The sequence below is a fragment of the Leuciscus leuciscus genome, assembly GCF_965113295.1.
Source record: "Leuciscus leuciscus genome assembly, chromosome: 9".
In the NCBI taxonomy this organism is placed as follows: Eukaryota; Metazoa; Chordata; class Actinopteri; order Cypriniformes; family Leuciscidae; genus Leuciscus; species Leuciscus leuciscus.
Genome location: NC_138733.1, coordinates 22251387 through 22278828, shown reverse-complemented (window position 1 = coordinate 22278828; position 27442 = coordinate 22251387). Strand labels below are relative to the sequence as shown.

Sequence of the window (27442 nt, the reverse complement as noted above, 5' to 3'; positions counted from 1 at the left end):
ATCAGAGTACAAAAAGAAAACTGTGCTTTAAATCAAATCCTTCTATTATTGTGGCATCAATCCCAGCTTGTGCTGAAACTGTGTAGCTGAAAAACAATCAGGAGTGACCTGCGAATAGGAAAGCTCTGGCACCATGCAAAACACTAGGCCGAGCTGACAGTGGAAGTGACATCGTCGTTGTGCACTCACCCCGAAGAGCCCGTGCTCTTGCACACGCCAAGGAGGGGCCGTTTCTCAGCGAAGCTGTCAGTGTTGAGGGAACCTGCAGCCGGAGGGACAGAAAGGGGAAAATTAACCACTGACCCACATAAAGAGGGACATTCATTAGCCACACGCATATGAGGCCCGCTGTCTCTCTGCCAAAGCCACCCACCCTTCGAACTCAAGCTTTTACAAAAAAAACTACAGCAACAGGAAGCGTACTGATTGCATTACAAGAGATCTGTAATTAAAAATGATGCCTTGAAAATGTCCTCAAAAAAAAAAAAAAAAAAAAAGTGGCCACCTCTTTCCTGTCAGCTTTTACATTCACACACTGTTACCACCCAAAAATAATGCCCTGGTCCTCACAGAGACTTCAAGATCAATGAAATTAAAATACCAGCATGCAAGGCATTAAATGGAGACAGAGAACAGAAACGCCACTCAGCGCAATGTGTTGAACGAAAACCATTTCTCCTCTGACTCTAATAGAGAAAGCCTTCAAAGCTTTACATGGAGTCTTCTGTCTCACTGGCTTTAATTTCAAGGCTTCGGAGGAATTACAGAATGGCAAAAGGCCGGTAGGCATATTTTGGTTGGAGAAAACATGTCGCAGTAAGTTTACAGATCCCATATTTATCTAATTCTCTTGATTTCCATTCATGTCCGGATAGAAGAAGATGTTAGCCTTTGTGGAGCTGTAATTTGTGCAGCCATGCCATGACACTAATCAGCTCCAGAAAAGTATGGTCCCTGTGGCATGGCGTGAGAGAGAGAATGTGTCATTCACAAACCTTAACACTTTAAAGGGCCTCTCCTCCATCTTCACATCTCTGTCATCAGACATTGCCACTGGTCACGATATCCAATCATAATGCAAATACAACAGGCCTCTAAAAGACAACAGCTGCCTTCTATTTAAAAGAACAATTAAGGGGCAGAAAACCAAGCCGTGCTCCTCTCCGCCTGTAGCTGTGCGCCTCGAAAAACGGCAGGACTTTGAAACAAGTGGTTTTCATTTGTATTTTCAACTCATGCTGAGTATTATTGAGGGGAATGTTTTCTGGAAGACATAACAAATTTCCTGCATTTCAGTAAATAATACATTGATAGGAGGGCCATTTACGAAGGTGCATTCAACAGTGGTATAAATTTAAGCGGAGAGGAAGCAACGGCAGATTTTTTTGGTCAGCTGTGGATATGACCGTCTGTAGCTGTCACCTAGAAATGAATCATTTCAAAAACAACAGCAGAAGTCAAAAACAGAACGGATGTGGGGGAAAAAAGTCAGTTTGCCTCTTTAGAGAAAGCAGAACTTCCTCCTTTATTCTGGGAAAGACCTTCCCTTATTAAAATTGACACCTATTTTCAGGACTTTCCAAATCCGCCCACCCAGCTAAAACAATTACTCTTTTTTAATCCCACTACAGTATGACACTGTTTGCGCCAAACAGATCGCAATCAGTTTCCCCACTTGTACAATTCATTTGATTTAGCTGAGAAGCGCTCTCCTCATGTGTTGGCCGTCTGCTGCTTCTTATTATGACAATTCTCTTTTATCCAAATCCAGCCGGCGTTCAATGCCTTTATTGTGCATTGTTTAAATCTGCAGAAAGGACAGAACGCAAATTCGGCACATAAATGTCACACTACAATATGACTGCATTTCCTATTCCTTTTGTTTTTACATATGATTATGCCCATGACACTTATTTAGCGAGGCATAAACAAAACAAAAATAATTTGAACTGATTTCAGAATTTTATATAAGTTAATACCCTGTTTTAGTCACAGAAAGTATGCAAAATCATAAATCAGGAAGAAGAAATTAAAACGGGACAGTTTGGCAAAACATCGATATTTAAATCACACCTAATCAGGTTGCATGTATTTTAGTTTAGTAAGATGTAGCGTGCATTCTTTTGTCAGAGTATTCATTTTCGTCCTTTAACAAATGGAATGAAAGCAGGCATGCGATGGCCAATGAGTGAGCCGTGATGAAAGAGAAGGAAAATCTCACAAGTCTGCAGTTCCTCTCTGCCAGAGCGGCGGTAAAAGTCCAGGCAGCCAGCTGACAGCAAGCCAACATAATCGTGAAGGACTGATTTTAATATTATGATGGGAAAACAGCGGGGCTCTGGCAAGCGCTCTGCACTATTAAGAAACAGGAGGTAGTCTTTAATTTAAACATGATATATGGAAAAGCCAGTAAGGAAGAGAGACATGGAATTTTATAAATTGCCACATCTCGGTTTAACTTGATTCGAAAAAGCATGTAACTGCCGAAAACTGATTTTACTTTCTGCAAATTTCTAGACAAATAACAGTGGCAAACATGACATGCTATTTGTGTGAAAACATATGACGTGAAATAAATCTAAGCGTGCAACATTTCTAGCATTTTTTTCCCCCCACTGTTTTCCAGAATAAACCTACAACACATTTTGGGGTCATGAAGCCCCTGACAGAATTCTTTTCATCACGGCATATAAAACTGCTGCTTTGAAATATTATTACAAATTCTACATTCCAATGACATCTTCATTTTCAGCTTGTCAGGAACAAGCATCCACCCCCAAATTGAAATATGCGTTGACAGAGGGTGATCTCCCGCTACGCTTAGATTTATTTCAGGTCATATGTTACACAAATAGCATGTCATGTTTGCCACTGTTATTTGTCTAGAAATTTGCAGAAAGTAAAATCAGTTCTCTTACGAGAGGTTCTCTCGTATTGCGTAAGTTTAGCTTACGCTACGGGGTAAAGTCATCTTTTCTCGAGATATGAAGCAAAAAATTATCCTTAATTTTTATATCTTGTCAACGCAGTGCGGCAGCAAGCAGACCTAGAGCAGGCAATCTAGCGTGCTCATAGGCTGCTCTGCGGCAACTGCAGCAGCCTATCACTGAGCCCTTGGCGTGACGTCACGCCCAATGAGCGCGAGCAGCGCGCCTACGCGTCACGGCCCGAGGCGGGGCGTGGCAGAGGGTATAAATATGGGCTGAGAGGCTGCTTTCACTGATTTTTGTCTCTTCAGCGAAGCTCTAGGCATCGCTGATCTCTGAGGAAGCCGCCGTTGAAACCAGCGCCTTGCAAGCCGAGGATTCTGCCTGAGGAAGCCGGCCGCCTTCGCCGCCTTCAGCTATCCCTGCCTGCTTCGCTATCCGGCGAATATATCCTTTATTTGCTCTATGTGTGTGTGTGTTGTGTGCTCGCCCCGCGACACACTTTGCATCTAAAAGAGCGCGAGGCGTTGTTTCAAATGCCTCGCTCATCCTGTGGCTCGTGCAGAGCCACGCTCAGCGACGGAGACCGCCTTGTGATTGCGCTCTCTGCCTGGCCTTCTACCCGGGCGGCTGCGTACAGCGAGCCGGGTATGACAGCTGAGCGCTCGCCGGAGCCCCTCCCGCGAGCCTCGCTCTCTCCTTCTCCCCCGCCCTTCACCGACGCGCAGCGGCCGGCCATTGCCCGCACTGCCGTCGCCTCAGGGGACGAAGCAGATGACGTCAGACCCCTCTGTCAAGCCGCGCAAACGGCGCCGCTCACAAGGGATGTCAGAAACGGACGGTCTCGGGCTATAGCTTCCTTTACGTTACAAGAAAGCTGCCCCCCCGTCACTGGCTAAGGGAGAGTAGAGTGTTAGCGGACTAACCTCCATTCCTGACATATTTCTCAGTCCCCTCCTAAGCTCAGGCGACTGGAAATGCATATATTGCAGTAACGAGCCTGTTTTTATGCACGCACGCCTGCAAACTAACGCTACGCAAAACATGACGACGCTCGCCCTTCCTGCGCTCTTCCCCTCTGTTCGAGCCGCGCAAACGCGCCGCTCACAAGGGATGTCAGAAGTAGGCGGTCACGGGCTGGCTTCCTTTACGTTATAAGAAAGCTACCCCGCGTCTCGGTCGTGCGCGTCACCTACCGGCCACCTCCATTTCTCAGTCCCCTCCTAAGCTACAGGCGACTAGAAATATCTATGTTGCAGTAAACGAGCCTGTTTTCATACACGCACGTCTGCAAACTAACGATGTCACAGCACATGATGACATCTTCCCGCTCTCTCTCCCTTTGTCCGAGCCGCGCAACCGCGGCGTTCTCAAAGGATATCAGAGCGGACGTCACGAGCACCGGCGAAAAGAGGAAGTCCCACCCAGGTCGGACTAAACTCCGTTCCTGACATATTTCTCAGTCCCCTCTAAAGTTCAGGCGGCTGGAAATACTAATACTGCAGTAAACGAGCCTGTTTAATACACGCGCGCCTGCAAACAAACGCCGAAACGAAACACGACGCTCTGTGATATGCTCGCGCTAACTGAGAGCTTATGTGTGCCCCTGTGGCTCAGTGGCAGAACACTAGGCTTCCGTGCGGGAGACCCGAGTTCGAATCCGACTCTGGCGGCAGATAAATATATTTTTTCTGCTGGCTTCTCCGAGCTCGCGGCAGCTTTCTTACATACAGAAAGTGAACCCGCATCTCGCACCCTCCCGCTCACAGGATGGTGCTTGAGTATTTATGAGCGTCTAAACATATGAGCCATCAAAGCATTCGCTCTATCAGTTTCCTATAACGCCAATGGTGTTATAAGTGTAGAATATGTGCCCACTCCCACGTGCTCACTGCTACACACAAACACGGTCTCCCCGGTAACGCTCACAGAGCGCACTCTCATAGCGGGCATGCGCCGCTCGAGTGCTAAGCGTAGAGAATGTGCCCACAATTCTGTGCCCACACCTACCCACTGCCCGCTCTGTTACACAGTTACCCCGGGTTGCAGATCCTCCAAAGCTCACAAACATTCCGGCTCTGGCCGAAGGTGTCATAAGTGTAGAAAATGTGCTCACCACTACACACAAACACTATCCCCATGGTAACACGCTCAGAGCGCACTCTCATAAAGCGGACACACGCTCGAGTACCAAGTGTAGTAAATGTGCCCACAACCCTGTGCTCACAACTACCCGCTGCTTGCTCTGCCACTCAGTTACCTCGGGTTACAAAGCTCCCAAACACTGGCCGTGTTATAAGTGTAAACTCTGCGCCCGCTCACGAGCACGCGCACCCACTTTCAGACATGACAACCCCCACGCCGCTCTCGCGCCAGGGGTGTTTAGCAGCAAAACTCGCTCCATCCGTAGCGATCGAGCCATCATATGCTGTACAGCCAGTCAGCACTGTTTTCCAGCCCCCGTGTTCGAGCACTGGCGGCGCGTCGCCGCCCCATCCTCTCTGATACAGGTTCCCCATCCCGCTCAGCGCGGCGATCTGAACCCAGAGACCATTCGACCCCTAGCTATGCGTGCAAAAGCATGGGAAGCTATTCAGGGCGCGTCAGAATGGGTGCTGAATACTATATAACACGGCTATTCGCTTCAATTCGCTCGTCGCCCCCCGCGCTTTCTAGCGCAGACGGAGACAAAAGTGACTTTAGAAGCAGCGCACCTGCTTCAAGCAGAAATAGCGAAGCTGCTGCGCAAAGGGGCTATAGAACAGGTTTATCCTTCTCTGAGCGAGTCGGGCTTTACAGCCGTTACTTCCTCGTACCCAAGAAGGACGGAGCGCTGAGACCTATTTTAGATCTGAGACATTAGAACAAAGCTCTCATGAGACGGCCGTTCAAAATGATCACAACCAGACAAATCCTCGCGCAAATTCGCCCGGGAGACTGGTTCATCTCTCTCGATCTAAAGGACACATATTTTCAGATTCAGATAATACCCCGTCACAGGCCATTCTTGAGATTCGCCTTCGACGGTCGGGTATATCAGTACACCGTCCTGCCGTTCGGTCTATCTTTAGCACCCCGTACATTTACGAAGTGCATGGACGCGGCTCTCTCTCCCCTGAGGAGACAAGGAATGCGGATACTGAATTATCTGGACGACTGGCTAGTCCTCGCGCAGTCAGAGGCAGAGCTTTTGTCTCACAGAACAGCGCTTCTCAGCCATCTGGAATGCTTGGGTCTCTCGGTCAACTGGACCAAGAGCTCATTACTGCCCCGCCAGTCGACTTCCTTTCTCGGAATAGAACTGGACTCGGTGGCTATGACGGCCAGATTGTCAGAGCAGTGCGCGCGCCGCATTCGACATCTCGCCGCGTCTTTCCAGACGGGCAGTCAGGTTCCGCTGAGGACATTCCAGCGATTCCTGGGGCATATGGCCTCAGCTGCAGCAGTGCTCCAGCTGGGCTTACTGCGCATGCGCCCGCTTCAACGCTGGCTGAAAGCGCGAGTGCCTCACCGAGCCTGGACGGCCGGCCGCTTACGAGTCAGAGTGGATCATGGCTGTGTTTCAGCCCTGCAGCCCTGGCTAGCAGCCGAATGGTATCGCACGGGAGTGACGATGGGAGTTGTCTCGCACCGGAAAGTTGTCTCGACAGATGCGTCCAACCTAGGTTGGGGAGCGCTATTAGAGGGCAGACCGGTCTATGGCCCTTGGTCAGACCAGGAGAGTCACCTTCATATAAACTGTCTAGAGATGCTGGCGGTCGAGAAAGCGCTCAAGCACTTCCTCCCATACCTACAGGGCCACCATGTACTAGTCCGCACGGACAACATGTCAGTGGTAGCCTATGTGAACCGTCAGGGCGGTGTCAGATCCAAAACACTCTGCGCCCTGGCGGAACGCCTCCTTGTGTGGGCTCAGCACTCACTGCGCTCGCTGAGAGCCGCGCATGTGCCGGGTCTCCTGAACGAGGGTCCAGACAGACTGTCCAGGGACAATGTTCCCCTGGGGGAGTGGTCTTTGCATCCCCAAACAGTCCGGTCACTGTGGCGCCGTTTCGGCAGAGCGGAAGTCGACCTCTTTGCGTCAAAAGACAACGCGCACTGCCCACGGTTCTTTTCCAAGAGCGAGGACGCGCTGGCCCAAACCTGGCCCAGCGGCCCGCTTTACGCTTTTCCCCCTGTCTCTCTGCTGCCACAAGTCATCGGGAGAATCAGGGAAGCGCGCCACACGGTGATCCTCATAGCCCCGTATTGGGAGAATCAAACGTGGTTCCCAGATCTAATACGGCTGGCGGACACACCCCCCTGGCCGATACCGGTGAGAAGAGACCTTCTCTCTCAAGCCCGCGGCTCGATCTGGCATCCTCATCCAGAGCGCTGTCTCTGCATGTATGGATAGTCAACGGATACCCGTTGACTTGCCAATAGGGGTTGTGAACACGATCACACAGTCTAGAGCTCCCTCTACGAGACGGCTCTACACATCTAAATGGTCTGTGTTTAATAAATGGTGCACCGCCCAAGGGCTGGATCCACAAACATGTGAGGTGTCGCGTGTGCTTTGTTTCCTCCAAGAGCTGTTGGACATGGGCAGGTCCCCCTCCACGCTCAAAGTATATGTTGCGGCCATATCAGCTTTTTCCGACTCGGCGCTGGGCCGCGCATTAGGGAGGAATGAGTTCATTATCCGCTTCCTTAGAGGAGCTAGGAGGATGAACCCCCCGCGACCCCCCTCGGTTCCTATTTGGGATCTTTCCCTGGTCTTAGAGGCCATGAAAGCGCATCCCTTTGAACCCATGGAAACTGTGGATATGAAATACCTCACGCTCAAAACCGTTTTTCTGATAGCCCTATCTTCAGTCAAACGTGTGGGTGACCTGCATGCGTTATCAGTTAACGCGGCATGTCTCGAGTTCGGACCTAATGACTCTAAAGTCATTCTCAAACCGAGACACGGTTATGTCCCCAAAGTGTTGGGCACACCCTTCAGAGCACAGGTTATTTCTCTCTCAGCTTTGCCGGCTACCGGCAGCGAAGTTGACAGTAATCTCCTTTGCCCTGTCAGAGCGCTGAGAAATTACATTACGCGCTCCGCCGCCATGAGGCGCTCGGAGCAGCTTTTCGTTTCGTTTGGTGGGCGCACCAAGGGTCTCGCCGCCTCGAAACACACTCTGTCCAGATGGATAGTGGACGCTATTGCAGCTGCTTATGCGTCTAAAGACCTGCAATGCCCTTTGGGCATCAGAGCCCACTCTACTAGAGGCATGGCCTCGTCATGGGCTTGGACTAGCGGAATTTCTATTCATGACATTTGTACGGCGGCGGGCTGGGCCTCCCCGTCTACATTTGTTAGATTTTACAATCTAGAAGTTCCCGCCCTGCAGGCTAAACTTTTATCAGTCTAAATCTCGCGTAGGCCGGCCCACTTCTGTGCGCGGGCTACTGCTGTTTGATTTAGCCCTCCTGGTTGAGCTGTACAATATAAGGGTTGGTTAGTCAGACCGGCCGCGCCGTTCTGTTCCCCCTACTATGTGCTTATGTACTTGCGCTAGCCATATCATTGGCCGCCTGGCTCACACTCTCGTGTTCCCCGGGCTTCCCTGGGACTCATTCAGTGGATGCCGGGCGCGCACGGCGTTGACAAGGGAGTTCCCGTAGCGTAAGCTAAACTTACGCAATACGAGAGAACCTCTCGTAAGAGAACGTACTCGGTTACCTAACGTAACCTCTGTTCTCTCTAGAGAGGGAACGAGTATTGCGTAACCCGCCGTGCTCGCGCCACGAGCTCACTCGCTTCTGCGACAAAAACCAGTGAAAGCAGCCTCTCAGCCCATATTTATACCCTCTGCCACGCCCCGCCTCGGGCCGTGACGCGTAGGCGCGCTGCTCGCGCTCATTGGGCGTGACGTCACGCCAAGGGCTCAGTGATAGGCTGCTGCAGTTGCCGCAGAGCAGCCTATGAGCACGCTAGATTGCCTGCTCTAGGTCTGCTTGCTGCCGCACTGCGTTGACAAGATATAAAAATTAAGGATAATTTTTTGCTTCATATCTCGAGAAAAGATGACTTTACCCCGTAGCGTAAGCTAAACTTACGCAATACTCGTTCCCTCTCTAGAGAGAACAGAGGTTACGTTAGGTAACCGAGTACGTTTTCGGCAGTTACATGCTTTTTCGAATCAAGGTTTGGCATACTTAAGATGGCAAAATTAAACAGCTTAACAACTTTTATAAGGCAGAAAAAAAACCACTACCTAAATTGAATTGTCTTGCAATTCAGCGGACAAAGACACAGATGCTACCGTTCAAAAGTTTGATGTCTGTAATATTGTTTTAGTGTTTTTCAAAGAGGTCTCTTATGCTCACCAAAGCTGCATTTATTTGAACAAAAATACAATTAAAACAGTAATATTGTGAAATATTATTACAAATTAAAATACCATTTCTATTTGAATATATTTGAAATGTAATTTATTCCTGTGATGGCAAAGCAGAATTTTCATCAGCCATTACTTAGTCTTCAGTGTCACATGATCCTTAAGAAATCATTCTAATATGCTGATTTGGTGCTCAAGAAACATTTCTTATTATTATCCATGTTAAAAAATGTTGCATAATAGTTTTGTAGAAACCGTGATACACTTATTTTTTTTTATGTATTTTTGACGCATTTAAATAATAGTAAAAAAAGATAATTCTTTTGGATGTGAAAATCATTAGTAAATTTTGATAAATGTAATGCATCCTTGTTAAATAAAACTATTAATTTATTTATTTATTTTAAATTTAATTACTGACCACAACATTTTTTATGGTAGTATATGTCAAGTTAACAATTTTGCATATTTCTGGGCTTATGAAGCATTAATACATTTAATTTGTTTGATTTCAAGGACAAAACCTGGGCGGAGAACTAGTTCAAAACCACAGACCTAAACTTTATAGTGGGCCCCAAAAATAATTTATTTTAAAGAGCACATTTATTCATGCATTTTAAGTTTACCCAAAATGTTTTAAGGGGATACTTTAAGATAAAAGTAATGTGGCTATGGGTGGCTCAGTAGAAGGAGAGAGACAGAGGCAGTGGGGTGTCTGATACTGACTGATATGTGGAGCAGGCAGGATCCTAGCAGTTCGTACAGGCCCGTGTCGCACCGAGAACAGCTCCTGCGCCTCCCCGTTCAGCTGCACAGAGAAGAAACAAACAGGAAAACTTAAGACAACAGACAGTGATTTTAGAAAGATAAACTCAGTTCAAAGAGACAGAAAAGAGGACGGTGAATGTGGTGATGCAAAATTGTATGGGTTTGTACCAGAGCAACATCACACAGCTTATCAGGACAGGGACAAAAAGGTGTCCCTAAAACTACACTAGAGTTGACGGGGCTCCAACATTTGATCTTTTATTTGAACATCAGCTAACACGTTCTGTTAGAAAGCGTTGGCACAGAGTGTCCGACTGAGAAACACTCATGACTAATGCCCTAAATACTGTGGCATCCCTGAACATTAAAAGACATAAAAGTACTTGAATGTAAATCACACAATGTTCTGTTTGGTCTGCAGTGGCTGTGATGTGGTTTGATAATGAGTCACCCAACAACTAGAAGATAAACATCAGGCATCTGTGGACAAACCAAAGCAAGACACACAAAAAAAAAAAAACACTGCCGTGTAATGTTATCTGCCCTTCGGATATGAATGGGAAATGGTTGAAAGCCGCAACACTCAATTGCCTTCAGTCATTGACAAACATGCTCTTAAGTCAGGCATACACTGTACGAGTTCGGACACTTGGGTGGGCATGCGCCATTGCACACGTTACAAAACACTTAACCTAATAATCGCTGGTACACGGCACAACTGTACTTCAAATTTGGTCAAAATTGGGCAGACTCCCCACATTTTTTAAACATGTTTGAAAATTATCTGGAGGTTGAGAGGTGCTCGTAATGACCTCGGCTCGGCTCGTAATTCCGCTCACACAACGCAAGCCGCAACCATACGAACATCAACGATTTCCACACGATTTCTCTCAAGAGAAGAAAAAAATAAACGACCAAAAAACACACCACGTATGTGCCTGACATTAAATGACACTTGTGTTGTTTTAAAAGCTAAAGTGTGTTTCATAGTTAAATATCCTATCCCAGTTTAAAGGAACAGTTCACCCAAAAATGTTAATCATGGGTGAATCATTTACTCACCCTCATGTTGTTCCAAACCCTGTATCACTCCACTTCAGTGGAACACAAAAGGGGAAATTGTTAATTATTTTGAGGCTATCATCTTCCATATAATGAATGTGAATGAGAACTGGGGCTGTCAAGCTCCAAAATTTGAGAAAAAAAAGCTCCACTGAAGTATCATAAATATGGTAAATAATATGACTCATTCTATGCCTTCTGAAGCTGTAAAGTAACAGATTTGAGTCAAGAACAGACCAAAATTTAAGGTGTTATTCAAACGTTGATCTAGCTCTTCTTGGAGAAGTAGCAATGAGAAACACTGACGTTCAATTCACAAACTAATCATTCTTTTCAATTGGATCTTTTAATAGAATCGATTTATCCAGTTAATAATTCACAGTGATTTGGTTGTGGAGTTCAACTCAAGAGATCCAGTCACAGGTGTTAAAAGATCACTAAAGTGCATTTTAGAACAACATGAGGGTGAATAAATGACAAAAATATTTTGGGGTGAACTATTCCTTTAATATGAAGATTCAATTATAAGTAAGGCATTAGTAGGTTGATTTCCCTGAGTGTTGTTTTTGGCAGCCCTTTTAGTTTTAGTCTTAGTCTTTTGGACGAAAATGCTTTTTAGTTTTAGTCACATTTTAGTCACTTATAAACTTGATAGTTTTAGTCAAGTTTTAGTCGACGAAAACGCAAAAAGGTTTTAGTCACGTTTTAGTCAATTTTAGTAAAAAAAAAAAAGTAGTCTTTAACAAATTAATTTAGGTTAAAAAGTATTGGAAATGGGCTTAGGTTTGACAGGTTGTAGCAGGTGTTGCAATTCATAAAACAACAGTTAACCTTAAAACCTTTGCATAATAAACTAGACTTTCTCATTGATGGAGATGCAGTGCTGCCAAGCTGTAGACTACTTCATTGTCAGAAACCTTTTATCCCCATATTTCAAGTTATATTTTTTCCATGAATTGATGCTCTTCTAAAATTTCAGCACATTGGCTATTTTCACTAGTAATCACAGTAATAAAGGAATGGTTTACAATTTAAACAGCAAAAAACTTTGAGCTACTACAACATTACACACAGATTAAGTGGTAACAGGGGAATCACTGTTTTACTAAAAAAAAGCCAGGAATAAAAACATTCTTACTTTGGCAATTGTGGCTTTATTATATAATTAGTTAAATAATAATTTATGTTATAATCTAAGTTATATAATAATTATATATTACTTTGTACCAATTAGCCCACTAAACTAATGCTCGGACACACTCGGTCTCTCTCGCGTACAACTCGGTCTCTCTCGCGTACACTTGGTCTCTCTCGCGTACACTCGGTCTCTCTCGCGCGCAGACACACTCGGTCTCTCTCGCGCACTTTCGGTCTCTCTCGCGCAGTTCGTTTCGCTTTTGTCCAGTCCGGCGCCTCATATCGAAGATGTGTGGCGAGTGACTAGCCGCAGCCGCAGGTGTGTTGTTGTTGTGTGGAATCTGGTGCGCGGCATGGCAGCAGCCGGGTGGTGGGCGTACCCAAAACAAGGATAGGAAGCGGCAGCATTGCTGATACTTTTTTTTTTTTTAGCTCAAAACAGACAGATTTCACGCAAATTAGGCAGAAATGACATGCATTGTGAACGTCAGACTTATAATCATTTTCGTTCCGTCTCGTCTCGTCAACGAAAACTCGAAAACGTCTCGTCATGTTTTAGTCACCTTAGAGCCATTTTTAGCTAGTCATCGTCGCGTTATCGTCATAATAAAGCGTCAACAAAATCATTTCGTTATCGTCATCGTTGACGAAAACAACATAAGTGTAACATTGTGGTTCTGTGCTATTGTTTGAGCATCCAGCAACACTGACTTAACCAGTGGTGTAATTTGGGGGAGGTACTATCTTCTGTGCAACCAATTAAAAGTTTTTCAGGAAACTTGTTTGAAGATTGTCTAGTCTGTTGAATTAGTAAGTCTTTTCCTGCCCTTGCCCATGTAAGAAAACTCAAAACTGCTGATCAACTCAATGCCATTCAGGGGCAAAAATGTGGTTGTGAGAAATCAAAGAACAATGGGAGGCAAACAAAGAGAGATTTGTTCACAGACTAGGACAAATTAAGGAAAACTGACAGAAACAAACTTCTCATGAAGGATGGAGGATGAGCCAACAACTAAACCACAAAACTAAAGCTACCATGTACTCTGTCAACGTGCTCCCCAAAAAAAACACCGCCATGACCGTGACTAACTGGCCCAGGCCGATATCCAGCACTTGGAACAAACAGCTACATTTGATAGATTGTAATATTAATACAAACAAAAAAAATCAAATTAGTCTTAATCACGTCATTCTCATCATACTGACACTGTAATAAGCTGCTGGAAATGCAGATCTGTGAAACCAAAGCTGGGAGTGGCATATCACATCGCAAGGGCGGAAATATTTTGATTGGCGCCGCACATCTTACAGCCTTTTATTCAAGCTTTTTGTTTTAAGAATTAAGCCCTGAATGTGCGTCTCTATGTGCGTTAAATTACAGAAACGTCCTTTATCACATTACTGGACATAATCCATGTGTCTCAAGCAGATAAACCCAGAGGATGATCGCTCTTTTGCACAATTAGTAGCTTTTTCAAATGCAGGATCAGTCATGTTTTTATTAAAAGTGCTCGGTGCAGACTTTGAAACTGCCAAGTGGGAGATTAATATGGCATCTACAGCACGGTACATTTGATGCGAGAGAGAGAGAGAGAGAGAGACAGAAGGGGAGAAAACAAGAGAGATAGGTAATGCACGCGGCTGCAAACAAAACCCCCGGCTGGCAAATAGGGCAGAGGAATAATGGAATTTAGCGGATTGTGAGGTTTACATTAATGCGACTGTCATTGTGCATTACCAGACTGCTCATCCTCGCTTTACGCGGCTTTAGTGATGGCATCCATCACCAACCTCTCAGCTATTACATTACTATTTATCACAGCAATATGCAAAATTGAGGCTTCTTGGTTTTTTCCCTCTTGTAGTTTCATTCACATGGATACAGTGTAGAATGAGTTCTGTTAATCTCCAGCCACTCTGTGTGATGGAATTCAGCGAATCAGAGTGAATCAACAGCATCTGGAGCTGAGAGAGACTGCAGCTCCGTTTGTATACTTAGAAAGCGGAGAGCATCTGAAAGCAGAGCAGACAGAGGACAGTATCCCACATCAGGCAAGAATGATTGGTGACCTCTCTGTCTCCTGGTCTGCAGGGCTCTTGATATGATAGAAATAATAGATATGAACTTCTGATCTGCTTCCTATACACTACAACCAACAACTTAAGTCTTTTAGAATGGTCTTCAGACTTAAAAATGTTCAACACAATTATCATTTATTTCTATAAAGGGAATCGAATATTTCATCTGAGAATAAGAGACCCTAATAAAGCCTATCCAATATTCCAAGATCCAATTCAATATCTAGAGAGCAGGTGACCGAACGTAATGCATTTTATGCATTAAAAAACAATACTAAGACATAAATAAAATGGGTATAATTAAAGGTTTACATTTTTTTTGTGAAAAACAATAAATGTGCATGACAAGCTTATACTAAAGCAAATGTGGGATTTGGAAAATAAAATAATATCTAAATGGCATAATAATATTGTCTAATAATTTAAATTACATATTAAAACTTAAGCCTATACTAATAAGCAGATAATTGTTTTTCATGTTATGGCAAACAATGTTTAAAAATGTATATCATTTATACCATTTTCTCTTAATAAATTCAAAATAAAGCAAAATAAACACTAAAACCTGAAATCAATTGTATTAAATGCAGCAGATGAATTTAGATATAATGTACACATACAGAATGAAAAACAGATATTCATTTTGATTTTCTAAAAATTTGGTTTAACAGTGTTCATCAAATTATTAAGTGATCTTAAAGTGATTCGGTTTTTTAAAGTGATTTTAAAGATCAAATTTAAATAAAGTGAGTAATGGCAAACAAAACCTAAATGTAAAAAAAAATTATAAATAAGGAAACAAAAATTAACAATTAAATACCTAATAAATAAATCTCGTTGAACACACATTGAATTGGGATAGAAATATTTAAACAACTAAAAATTACACATATCACCCTTTACATATGGCATATAAACCAGGCAAAACCTATTCAAACACTGAAACGCATCGGGCTGCTTTAATAATAACAGCAAAGAAGACACCTCCAATGTACTGCATGTCATCCCTTTACTCCAACACCACTTCAATTAGCCCTATCTAATCTTCATGCTATCTCCTGCGAGCCAGCAACACCTCCATCAAAGATTCCGCTCCACCGAGATGCTAATGCACAGGAACACAGAAATGTACCACGGCTAGTGCCACTCCTGCTCCTCCCTTCAACGCCATTACAGAAGGTGTCGTCTAAGCAACTGTCACAAACGCTTTGCAGGCAACTAATGGCCAGACAGTGTGACGCTTTCAACACTTTCAAAAAAAGTGTGATATTCGTTTTTGCACAAAATAGTGAGCTCATGTCTGTGATATGAAGCTTAACTGCATCCAAATGCATTTCATAAAGAAGCAACTCTTTTCGGAGACGATAACTGTCATGACATTCCTAAAATAAATGCTAAGTTAGGTTAAAAAAATTAAATAAAATAAAATTCACATCATCTGATAGATATCTTGATCTATATTACCATATGAGAAACCTTAAAATCAAAATGCAGACATTTTCACTATTTTATTGGGGAAGTGATATAATTTTTTGTATTATTTTTTACATTTGACATTTGATTCAGAGCTTAGCATGTCTCTTCACATCACTGACCCAACTTCAATAATAAAATCTCTATTCTTCGACGGCACAGCCTTCCCTTTGTCTATGGCGGCACCGAGTGGTGATAAAGAGTAATAGCATTACACAGAAACCAAACAACAGCAAGTCTGCAATCTCAAGCGAGTCAAAAATATCAATCTTAATGTCCTTTGTGTGTCAAATTGGAGTGAACATTATATTTGAATACAAAATTAGACAAAAAGACACTAAATTTCTCAATTCAATAAAAAAATGAAGGACAAATAATACAGTTTACACCAGGTAGTATGAGTCAGTCAGTGCTGGATTAACCACTGACCTTCACTGTCTAAACTATCACGGTCACCAAAATGACTGATTTCTGGTTGGTTTGCCAATGTCTGTGTGGACATCCCCTTATAGCAGTCATACAGAAAGACTGGTCCAGGGAAAAACACAATGAAAAGTCTGAAATCACATACTCTCTGAGTAGGTACTTCTTTTGAAAAAGCATGTTCTATTTAGTAGGAATGCGTGTAGTATGAATGCAATCCGTACATACTACATTCGTCATGTGACAGACAGTGTCAGTTGCATCACTCCACTGCCATTCACGACTTCTCTCTAGTAGCCTCATGGGATAGTAAATTGTCCATTGTATGTGCATTTCGGAATCTCGCCGGCAGTAGTAGGTCATCCGGGTACTTTTTGGCCTACAGTTCAAAAACTGTGAATTCTGACATACTGCTCTTTTCACATTCTGTTTTTCGTTTACTACATAGTTAACTACATAGAAGTATGCGCATTCGGTTGCCGCCAGTGTGGTGAAGGCAGAGAGAGAGTTTAAAATGCACTCACTGATATGCTCCAAATCTGCATTCCATCAGTGTAGCCAATCATCAAGCAGAGAGGCGGGTCAGTGCCGCTGCCGTGCATCTCTTGGAACTCTGGTAGGCGGGACACATCTGGACACAGGACAAGAAACACTCATTGTCAGCGTAACAGAAATGAAACAGAAAACAGCAAGTAAACCACAAAGTCTTCGCATAAGTGTTAAACAACGCAACAAACAAACAAGACGCAGATGAGCGGAACAACGGAATACATGAATAATTATTCAAAAGTTGGCGAAATCTATCACCTTTCTGATTGCCACTGTTTATTCTTCTGATGAAATGAAAAATTAAAAGCAAAGCTCATGGCTGGGATGTCAATACAAGTCTTATGCAGTGAGCAGTTCAATGTTCTGCTGTAGTGCTCTAGGCTAGGGCACTGGGATTAAAGCTAGGGATGCTAACAGGCTAAATAAACTCTGAAAACTGGCTGTAACGGAGTTGTCGCTGAGAGAAAAATAATGTCTAAATTTCTGACAGTCATCTCATCCACATGTTTGCTGGAATGAGGAGCATGTTCAGCAATTGGCTGACCTAGCAGGGTGTTAGCCCAATATGACAAGATAAATATGATATCGTGATAGCCATGTTTAGGATTTTTCACTGCTTCTTACACTGCCTTTTAAAGTTTGGAGTCAGTAAGCAAGGATGCAAAAAAGTGACAATTAACATTTAATAAACTGAAACTTTTTAAACGGTAGTGTACTTTGGAAAAGTTTCTTCTGCTGTGTAAAAACACAATATCAAACTTTGGTGGCTTGCCTTAAAAATAAATAAAAACGGTTCACAATAGTTGAGTCCTAAGACCCAATGTGTTTTATGCAGAATGCATCAATTTAACATGACAAAACAAAATATCTTTTCCACAACATCTAAAACAAAAATAGAATTAACTTACCATTGATGTCTGTTTTTTCAAAACGGACCCAAACTATCTTTTCTTTTTCATCATTTGGAGGTGTCCCAGTGTACGCCTGAAATTTCAAAGACGCATTAATAAATCGTTCTTACTCTCACTATCAATCAATTTATCTTAACTTTTTTAAATGCTCTGAACAGTTTTACAACAGAAATATACTAACACCTTGAATTGTCCATAGATCAACATGTCATGTACATTAAATAATAATAAAAAAAAGTGTAAATCTCCAGTTTTGAAAAAAAAAAAAAGGCATTTACCTGAGGGACTACATCCTGCAAGAACGTAACTACGCTCTCCATGTATGACTGTTCTCTGCAAAAGAGTAAACCCAATTGTCAAGAAAAAAACAACCACACAAGAAGAGACCAGACAATACCGAAAAGCTTGATCAGCAATAAAGTATGTTGACCCTTTTTTGTTTGTAACATCTTAATATTTACAATACTGAACATTTGGCTTTACCAATTAAAAAACACTGAAATTTCATTTCACAAACGATTCATTATGCTCTTACGTTGCAGCCTGTGCTCGAACCACAACCCCACCAGCACAGCGGCTCGGTCTGCGCGGGGAGTCAGACGCCATGGCCAACCACTCAGTATCCTGCTGGACCAGAGTATGAGAAGATAAGGTCACATTTTTACATGATCATTACTCTAAACTTTACTGCAGAGATGCCTCCCTTTTAAGTACTGCTTGTCATTGATCATTCTGATCTCTACTACACCAAATTCAACAGAAGTAATAGGCAACAAATGATAACTGCATTACTGCAGATCATCCACTTTGCAGATGGATGTAAGCAAATAAGGCAAATATGTGCCTGGATCAGTTTAATCTGCACCATAGGCACATTCCTATTAAGTATTGATCATGTAAATGAACTAGAACACATACTAGTTATGACAACAGACATCTGCGCGAGATAAACAAAAGAAAACACTCTGAAGCAATATTTACTAATAACCAAACTATAGGATGCAAATACATTTCTTGTCAGCATAACAATGTGAGTAACTCTTGATTTAGTTACATTTTACCATAAATTTAACATAATTTATAGTGAAACAATGTACAAAGAGAGGTCAATAGTGTGTCAGCTGTCAGTTGTGACAGTACAAGACATTTCATCATATCAACTATTTCCACAGTTTGTCTGTTAGCTTAGCCAGTACCGCTGTCAATCATAAAGCTTTAAAGACAATAAACTGAGCAATGACAATAACTTATAAGACGTCCGGAAAGAAATACATATATAAGGTATGTTAGAAACGTGCAGGTGAATGATTAAAGAAGAGACATTTGTACTAACCAGAGGTTTTCTGTTTTGAATTCGGATCAACAGAGGTCCTCACAAAACGCCACAGTGAAGCTGACATGCAGCGGAAACAACAGATGCTTCAGCCAATCAGAGTTGAGCGTCGTAGACGAGTAGCCAACAGACTTACGACAAAGGCGGGCGTTTAGTCGTTTCTGACCAATCGGGGGTGGCAGGAGCTGTTTAGGTTTTTTTTGTTTCCTCAACGAATCTGATGTGTCGTTAAAATTAACATTCACAACATGGTGGAGTGTTATATAAAGCAAGGTTTATTTGGTTCGCGGTCATACGAACATTTCGACATTTTAAAATGCGCAGAGCAGCCTGAATAAACCTGCATGTTACATCACGTCACGCTGTTGTGTTTATTTACATCGAAATATCGCGTGATGATCACTAGCCGAGCTACTTCGCTCATCCTCGGCTTTTTCCGGAAAAAAAATGTAAAGGAGCTATGAATAGTGGTTCTCAACTTTTAAAGCATAACTCTCCTGCGATCTTTTACTGAAATAATTTATTTAAAAATTAAAATTAAAAATAAAATAAAAGTGGTCCTTACAACAAAAATATGTGCCCACTAAAGTAAAATAAGTGTCTTTCAAAATAATAAAAAGATTTTACCCTGTTAAATATTTTATGATTAAATATAAAATTAATATTGACACAAGATGCTCATTTTGCCAAGTTCACACAGAAACATCCTGTTTATCATTTAGTTTTGGTCATGTTTCTTTCTGAACTATGGAAAAATATTGACACATTTATTAAAGATAATATCCAGCAAGATGTATCCGTAACCATTAAATACATTATTTTTGGATACTTTGATTTTGACCCCACTAAAAACAAAGCTTGCTTTGTGATAAATTTAATTTATTTTCTTAGCAAATTTTATACACATAACTGTGAATTCACCAACAGCAAACCAGTTTTTGTTTTTTTTTGTTTTTTTAAGAATTTCAAGTGTACCTTAAAATTATTTCATCCTCAGTACATTTTTAGGATTACATCCTCAATTTGTAATGACTTTAATTTGTACATTCTAACTGTTGTATAAAATAACAGTTTTATTATTTTTTTCTTTCTATCTTCTCCTATTTTTCCTGTTATTTTTCTTTTAGCAAATTATTAAAAAAAATTATCCTCTATGTTCAAATGACATTAAACATATTGTTGATATATATTGTGTATTGTATACAAAGTTGTATATTATTAATGTCATCTCTATAGTTTGCAAGCATAATAAAAATAAAAACTTCAAAGTATAACTTAAAATATTAAAACCTGTAATATTAGAATAACTTAAGATGTTATCATGTTAAGTGAAATCCTTTTTCTCTTCATTTGTCCCCTCAACAACAGTATTCAATGTTTTCTTATTAACAAACAGTTTTTGTTGTAAAAAAAACTTTTTATTGACCTGTTTAGCATAGCAGCACCTTCAGTTTAGAATGACAATTTCTCCCATCAGAGAAAAAAAAAAAAAAAAGTTTATGAAATACTTGGAAACATTAAAATAAGCGTAATGTTTAAAATCCATAATGCATAATTAATAAAGTTCATGCTTGCATATAACATTAAACCTTATAACAGAGGGTTAAGACATCAGTGAACACTACACACGTTGCACCGTTCTTCTTATTCAGTAAAACCATGTACAAAAAAACCTATAGCATTGATCCCAAGTAGATGATTTTTTTTTTGAAACAGGTGACATGTAAGCTGCAGGGAAATATCTTCTCAGAAGATACCGTTTCTTTTTTTGGTCATTTTTCCCCACAAACTTCCCATCTTCCACAAAGAACTGCACAAATTCAACTTAAAGTGCAAAAATCCCTAGTTGACCAATCATGCCTACCTGACAGACCTGAAGCATTACAAAACTGGACACACAATGGAGGAAAAACTAAAACTCGTTTAAAATCTAACAAAACACATTTTCTTTTCACTAGTCTTCAAAATATGGAGTAAAACATACATAAAACACACTAAAATAGGAGTGTTGTGAATGGAAGTTAGTGATTTTTCTTTTGACATGGTTACTTGCTTCAGGATTTGGTTTCTCAGTAGCTTATATGAACTATATGAATAAAGTCTGACTATCCAGCATGAATGTACAGATTGCATTGTAAAAGGACCATGAATGTCAGCAAACACATACAGTAGTCTTCCCATGCTGCTGAAGCAGCGTCTGGACATTTTCAGACTGTTTTTGACCATTACTTCCGCCGTCGCTTCTCGCAGTGGACTGTGTGTTCGGTTTCTGTGAGGATGTACATGAGGACTCATGTAAAGGGGACTGGGACAAACTACGACGGGGTTTCTTCAGCACAGGCGAGGAGGAATCCTCTAGCATCCGTTTGCCTGTAGGCACTCTATCACAATTGGCCTCATTTTCCAGTGAGTCATCATCACAAGGCAGGTCCTCACAGCTTGTAAGGCTTTCAGGAGATGATTCAAATATTGCGCTTGTATCACAGCTGCCATTTTTCTTCTCTGGGATGTGCTGTCCTTGAGTATCAGGAACCTAAAAAAGAAGAAACTACATATGAAGCTTGAGTGTGTCGTTATTTTTCATCTTAATCTACACTGCTGTTGTATTGTCAATTAGAAAATCATAAACGTTCCTAACCTGAGTTGGCAAAGAGTCAGTGCAAGATTCGGGAACAGAGCCACACTTTGGTCCCTGTAGATTATACACAATCTCATAAGGTGGCAAGCACTCACTGGATGTCCCGAACGGCTCCAAACAGATAACAATGGCACTGGTATTATCAGCACGGAGCATGCGTTGACGCCATCTCAGTAAGGCATGGTTCACAAGCAGAACGGCATTTGAAACATTTTCCTTTTGGTTCTTCGCCTGTTGGAATAAACATTCAGGTAAGCGAACGTTTTTAAAAGACGATTACAACCTTAGCTGAAGCATCTTTTTATATTATTCACCTTGGCATTGTCATTGTCCTGACAAATAGACACAGCCTCCTGCGGTGATACCATGTTCCATAACCCATCACTGCCTAAGATGATGTAACGGTGCTGCTTCAAATCTAGCTTGATAACAGCAGTATCAGGCTCTGGTGACACTACAAACTCTCCGCTGTAGAAGTCATAGCTCCACAGATCACCTGAAGACATATTCTTGTACATTACATTACTGGATATGAACAACAACAAAAAAAACTTGATGTGAAAATCAGTTGCATTTGGACACATTTATTCAGTTAAAGGGACAGTTCACCCAAAACTTCTGTCATTAATTACTCACCCTCAAGTCATTCCAAACCCGTAAGACTTTCGTTCATCTTCGGGACGCAAATGAAGATTTTCGGAACGAAAGTCTTGGTTTGGAACAACATGAGAGCGTAATTAATGACATCACCCATTTTTTGGGTGAACTATCCCTTTAAGTTTTGATTTGCACTATAAGGTCTATAAAACCTAGGTAGGTCTAACAACAGTATTATTCAGGTGAGAAATACAACACAAATTAAATAAAGTAATCAACTGTAAAATAACATTCTTTACTGTATAAATTAAATATCGATTGGTCCTTCCTTATTAAAGCTAAAAGTTATTCAGCTAAGAGCAATGAGTGATTCTCTTTTTCTTTTGTTGTTTGATTAACATTAAGAACAGAGACAGCCGCAGGTATATAAGGCTCCTGTCACTTTAAAACCTAATGCTGGGATTTAATACATTGAAATCAAATTTTTTCCCAACTGTTCACGGGCATGTTGATGATACAGTTGTGTTTGTATTTGTCCATACAAGTGCGTTATGATGACAACTCCATTAACTGTCCAGAGCATCATTCACGCTGGCCCCAGGCCATCACAGTCCTTATTGTCAAGCCCTGACAACCTTGCTAAACCTCTAATCAGCCAGTGTTGCAATTCCACGTTCTGTTTGTTGTTGCTAAAGAACGGTTTATCATGGTGGCATGTTGCAATTTGTAGGACAGTACACAGTCTCTGCTGACTTGTCAGATGCATTGAAACTCAACATTGTCACTGTTTCTCCAAAGATGACCTCATGTTACAAAATAGCTTAACCCTCATGTGCACCTTACCAAGAGCTCGGGCCACAGCCAAAAACGGGATCTGATCGATGACGGTGCTCCTTCTCACTGGTCCATTGTGGGTGAGTCTGGGTCTCTTCCACACGACCCTATTGACTCCAGACTTTTTAATGACACTAGAAGAGAGATGTGACAATGATCAGTTGTGGATCTCATCATAGTTTAAGTTTAATATACAAAAAACAACTGCTGACCAAAAATATCGATACCTCGCTCTACCCAAAACTAAGCCTGACCTCAAATAAAATTAGTTCACTAGAGTTTAAACATTACCATAAGCCATTATTTTTAAAAAAAGGGGGGGGACATTAATATTGAATGTTGGTCTATATCATGTTGATATGCTTAAAGGGATAGTTCACTTTGAAATTCATTTTTGGTATGTTTTAGCTTACCTCAAGGGCATCCAAGATGTAGGTGTCTTTTTTTCCGCGGTAGTTTCAATTTTGATATTTTTAGGTCAAACCGTTCTTGTCTGTCAGTCATATAATGCAGGTCTATGGTCACGGTCTCAAAACACAAGCACAGAGTCCAAATTAAAACAATTCCCCGTCGTCCAAATTAAACAATTCCCCATCGTAAGTACACATTGATGGCCTAAGACACGAAACGAGCGGTTTGTGTGAGAAAACGAACAGTATTTATATCGTTTTTACCTCTTATACGCAGACATGTCCGAGTGATCTGATCTGACGTGTACGCAGACTGGTGCATAGATATATACACTAGATGTCACCTTAAAGACATGTTCCAATGAACTGCCGTAGACAAAGCGACATCTAGTGTATATATATCTATGCACCAGTCTGCGTACACGTCACACACCAGGATGCGCGAGCGCCCTCAGATCACTTGGACGTGGCTGCGTATAAGAGCTAAAAACTATATAAATACTGTTCGTTTTCTCACACAAACCGCTCGTTTCGTGTCTTAGGCCATCAATGTGTACTTACGATGGGGAATTGTTTAATTTGGACGACGGGGAATTGTTTTAATTTGGACTCTGTGCATGCTCTTTGGACCATAGACCTGCATTATCTGACTGACAGACAAGAACGGTTTGACCTAAAAATATCAAAATTGAAACTACCGCGGAAAAAAAGACACCTACATCTTGGATGCCCTTGAGGTAAGCTAAAACATACCAAAAATGAATTTCAAAGTGAACTATCCCTTTAAGTTATTTTAGCCTAAAAGACAAAGAAAGCTTGTGATTAGATTATGTAAATGAGAACAAATGTGAGAGAGTGTCTGGTAATGTTGTCCCATTTTTAAAGCTCTGGGTGCACAAACAAAAACCAGTCTGACCACTGCAGACACACAGGGTTGAAGTGTGTGTTTTCCTGATGAGTGTTGACATAAAACAAAAGGAAGATGATGGTTACATGTTAAGGTTAACCCAAAAAGAGCAAAACATGAAAGTCTACCACCATCAAATCATAAAAACAATCTCTACACAAAAGCTAACACATCTTTTATCAAAAGCAGAAGGTACCAAAAGTGTGTGAATACAGTTTGTTCAGATTAGTTGTGTGTGACTAACTGTATGTATGAATGAACAAATCACCTGCCACCGAGACCCTCTATTCTCTGCCTTTCCTTCGGGAGGTCAGGTTTGTGGTCCTGCGTAATTTCCACCGCTCCAATCAACTCATCAAAGGGGTCATCGAGCACCCCCAACACTACTGCTGAGTCCCCAACGTGGGCAACATACATTCGGTCACGTCGTATTACGACGATACTTGCAGTTGTGCCTGATGTGCTAGGAAGTCCTGTAACCGTCTTTGGCCATTCCGCTATAAGAAAGCAGATTATATTTTTCAAAACAGATCAGTGATGCTGATGACTTAACCATTCCGTTTAAAACAGATGCAAAAATATAGATGATTTTGTTGTAGATGTGGAAGAAAAAAGGAAATAAGTCCAAGCTGTATATTTAATGCAACGGCAAGTGCATGGAGTCCAGGAACAGCCATGCTAGACATTTGGCTCTTGATGTTCCATGTAAAAAAACACTCAGGTTTGGAATGATGAGGGTGAACAAATTAGGAACATTTGTGGTTGAATTATCCTTTTAATGCAGAATCAATTAGATATTAATTAATTGTACGATTGGTCAAAAGAATTACGCTCATATAATCACTCTGAACTTAAGGGTATAGTTCACCCAAAAATGAAAATTCTTCATCATCATTTACTGACCCTCAAATTGTTCCAAACCTGTATGAATTTCTTTATTCTGCCAAACACACACAAAAAAATTATAATATTTTGAAGAATATGGGTAAACAAACAGTTGACTGTGAAAAAAATACTATGGAAGTCAATAAGGAGAATTTTAATTTTTGGGTTAACTATCCCTTCAACTTGGCTCCATTGCTATGTTGTGCATTTAACACATATACTGTGTTGTCCTTATATTGTTTTGTTTGGTTTTTTCTTGTTGTTTTGGTATTGCATGACACGCTAGCCACGTGTTGTCAACTTGCGGCGCCAATGAGGGCATTTTACAGTTTTTTAACTGATACAATTACAGTCTTCATATTAAGTGAATGTACATAATTTACATTAAAGTATTTTTCTTAAAACATCTGTTCATTTATTTGTGTAAAAACGTTTCAATTAGCATAAAAATGCTATGTGCATCTAGAAAACTAACTCATATTGCAGGTGTAAGGAGTGTTGAGCTGTGATTTCTGCCTGTAAACATGATACTATATGATGTGCTGCCACTTAAGTTCAGATGTTTATCAATTGTCCGGTGTGACCTGCAGGGGTTGTGCAACTTCTTTTGGCGGGATGCATCCGATGTTGCAGCCCTCATTCAAAATGTGCTCCGACTCTCTCCCTCGCAATGCACGTCCAAAATGGCAGAGACTTAACCCAGCAGCGTTAAACGAGAACATGATGTATATGTATGTAACCTAACGTTCAATTTCACAACTTACGTAATTTCTTCCACATGGCATGGTGACAAGAGATGAATCCCTTTCGCAAAGCAGCGCACACCTCGTCGTCGTCGTTAGACCAAAAGCCTCTTTGTTTTTTGATGTGGCCCCACAAATGGTCGCGAGCAAAGCGCGCGGCGTCCGGACCCCCGTGTCCGTCGAACACGGCGAACATAGACACAGCCCGCGGACCACGGTTGTGTTTGGACGAGCGAGACGAGGTGGGCATCGACGCCTGCTGAAGAGTAGAGCTAGGATCATCATCTTGAACATAGGTCACAGTGATAGATCCAGGAATGGAGTCTTGGATTGAAGCGTCGTGGTTTTGGTCTTTTGCTGGTGCCGCGATCTCGCCACGTTCGGCGGCGTTCAGTTCATCCTCACTCGGCTCATCCTCCTGCTTCATCGTCACTAAATCCTCCATGTATTTCCTACCGCCTTGGTCATAATAAATACTGGCTCGACATGAAAATGTCACATCCATGTTTTGATCAGGTAGAAAGGCCGATAGAAGAGCAGCGTTTAATGTTTAGGCAGGACTCAGGCCGGGTGCGCGTTTTCTTCTTTGTTTACCTTCGATGTTGTGGGCATGCGCAGAGCCACCATGGTAATTCACTGTATGGTCAGTGGAAGACTTTATTTGACCTTTGGTTTGACGGAGAAAAGCCATTGAGATTGCTATAACATAAAAAAGTATTACAATATTAACAAATATAATAATAAACATCTATCTATATTAGGTTAGTGCATATAGTAATATGGCAAGCATGAAACACATATCACACATATCTTTTAATGAAATATTCATTTACTTTCTTACAGCGCTTGTATTGCAGTAGTTTTGACATGGGAAATTTTGTATTGACTTTCCAGTCTGTCCCATGACTCCCATGAGGGTTGGGATGAGTAAGGGCTCACACACACACACGTTTATAATAAGTATTTGCAGATAGATAGATATCTATAGATATATGGACAGACAGACAGACAGATAGACAGATAGATAGATAGATAGATAGATAGATAGATAGATAGATAGATAGATAGATAGATAGATAGATAGATAGATAGATAGATAGATAGATAGATAGATAGATAGATAGATAGATAGATAGATAGATAGATAGATAGTTCTGCTTTGGGAATCCTTGCTGTTTCCAGCAGATGGAGCTGTAAGCCTAAAACACTCAGTACCATGATTTGCTTACAACCTTTTTTTTCATATTTTGTTTCTATATTCACAATTTCATATTCATTACGTTTGCTAATTGCCAACTTTATTGCTGCGATCGTATTTTTTATGTAATTAATTCTGTCCAATGACCTTAACATTTCCGGGTTTCTCAAAAGCGTTAAGTAACCAAAAGTTGGGTA

The 27442-nt window shown here is 41.5% G+C and overlaps 2 protein-coding genes across 6 annotated transcripts in view; both read right to left on the bottom strand.

Moving 5' to 3' along the window:
* The window catches only part of bcas3 (BCAS3 microtubule associated cell migration factor), a 237606-nt gene extending 218383 nt beyond the window's left edge, over window positions 1–19223 (bottom strand). For 2 of the 5 annotated variants that reach the window (XM_082180489.1, XM_082180491.1), the window contains exons 1-7: window positions 19034–19216; window positions 18236–18324; window positions 17979–18033; window positions 17698–17773; window positions 16765–16871; window positions 10025–10106; window positions 190–262 (exon numbers count right to left, since the gene is read on the bottom strand). In XM_082180489.1, coding sequence (XP_082036615.1) covers window positions 190–262; window positions 10025–10106; window positions 16765–16871; window positions 17698–17773; window positions 17979–18033; window positions 18236–18306 — 464 coding nt within the window. In that variant the 5' untranslated portion in view covers window positions 18307–18324; window positions 19034–19216. Of the gene's footprint in view, window positions 1–189; window positions 263–10024; window positions 10107–16764; window positions 16872–17697; window positions 17774–17978; window positions 18034–18235; window positions 18328–19033 lie in introns of all 5 variants that reach the window. The other 3 variants (XM_082180490.1, XM_082180488.1, XM_082180487.1) reach the window with 3 other exon arrangements.
* A 1206-nt stretch (window positions 19224–20429) lies between these two features.
* Window positions 20430–26665, bottom strand: ppm1da (protein phosphatase, Mg2+/Mn2+ dependent, 1Da). Its single transcript, XM_082180528.1, has 6 exons — window positions 26069–26665; window positions 24688–24916; window positions 23112–23236; window positions 21986–22167; window positions 21672–21902; window positions 20430–21566 (listed from the first exon to the last, which is right to left on the bottom strand). Exons 1-6 carry the CDS (start codon window positions 26550–26552, stop codon window positions 21186–21188), a joined length of 1632 nt encoding a protein of 543 aa, XP_082036654.1. The 5' UTR covers window positions 26553–26665; the 3' UTR covers window positions 20430–21185.
* Between the last annotated feature and the right edge of the window lie 777 nt (window positions 26666–27442).

Excerpts from the sequence above, each read along its gene's own strand:
- ppm1da (XM_082180528.1), bottom strand. The coding sequence starts at position 26,552 with ATGGATGTGACATTTTCATGTCGAGCCAGTATTTATTATGACCAAGGC. Across the intron at positions 23,237-24,687 it reads ATAGAGGGTCTCGGTGGCAG|TGTCATTAAAAAGTCTGGAG; the intron begins GTGATTTGTTCA and ends TCTCTCTTCTAG. Across the intron at positions 21,903-21,985 it reads AGGACAATGACAATGCCAAG|GCGAAGAACCAAAAGGAAAA; the intron begins GTGAATAATATA and ends TTATTCCAACAG.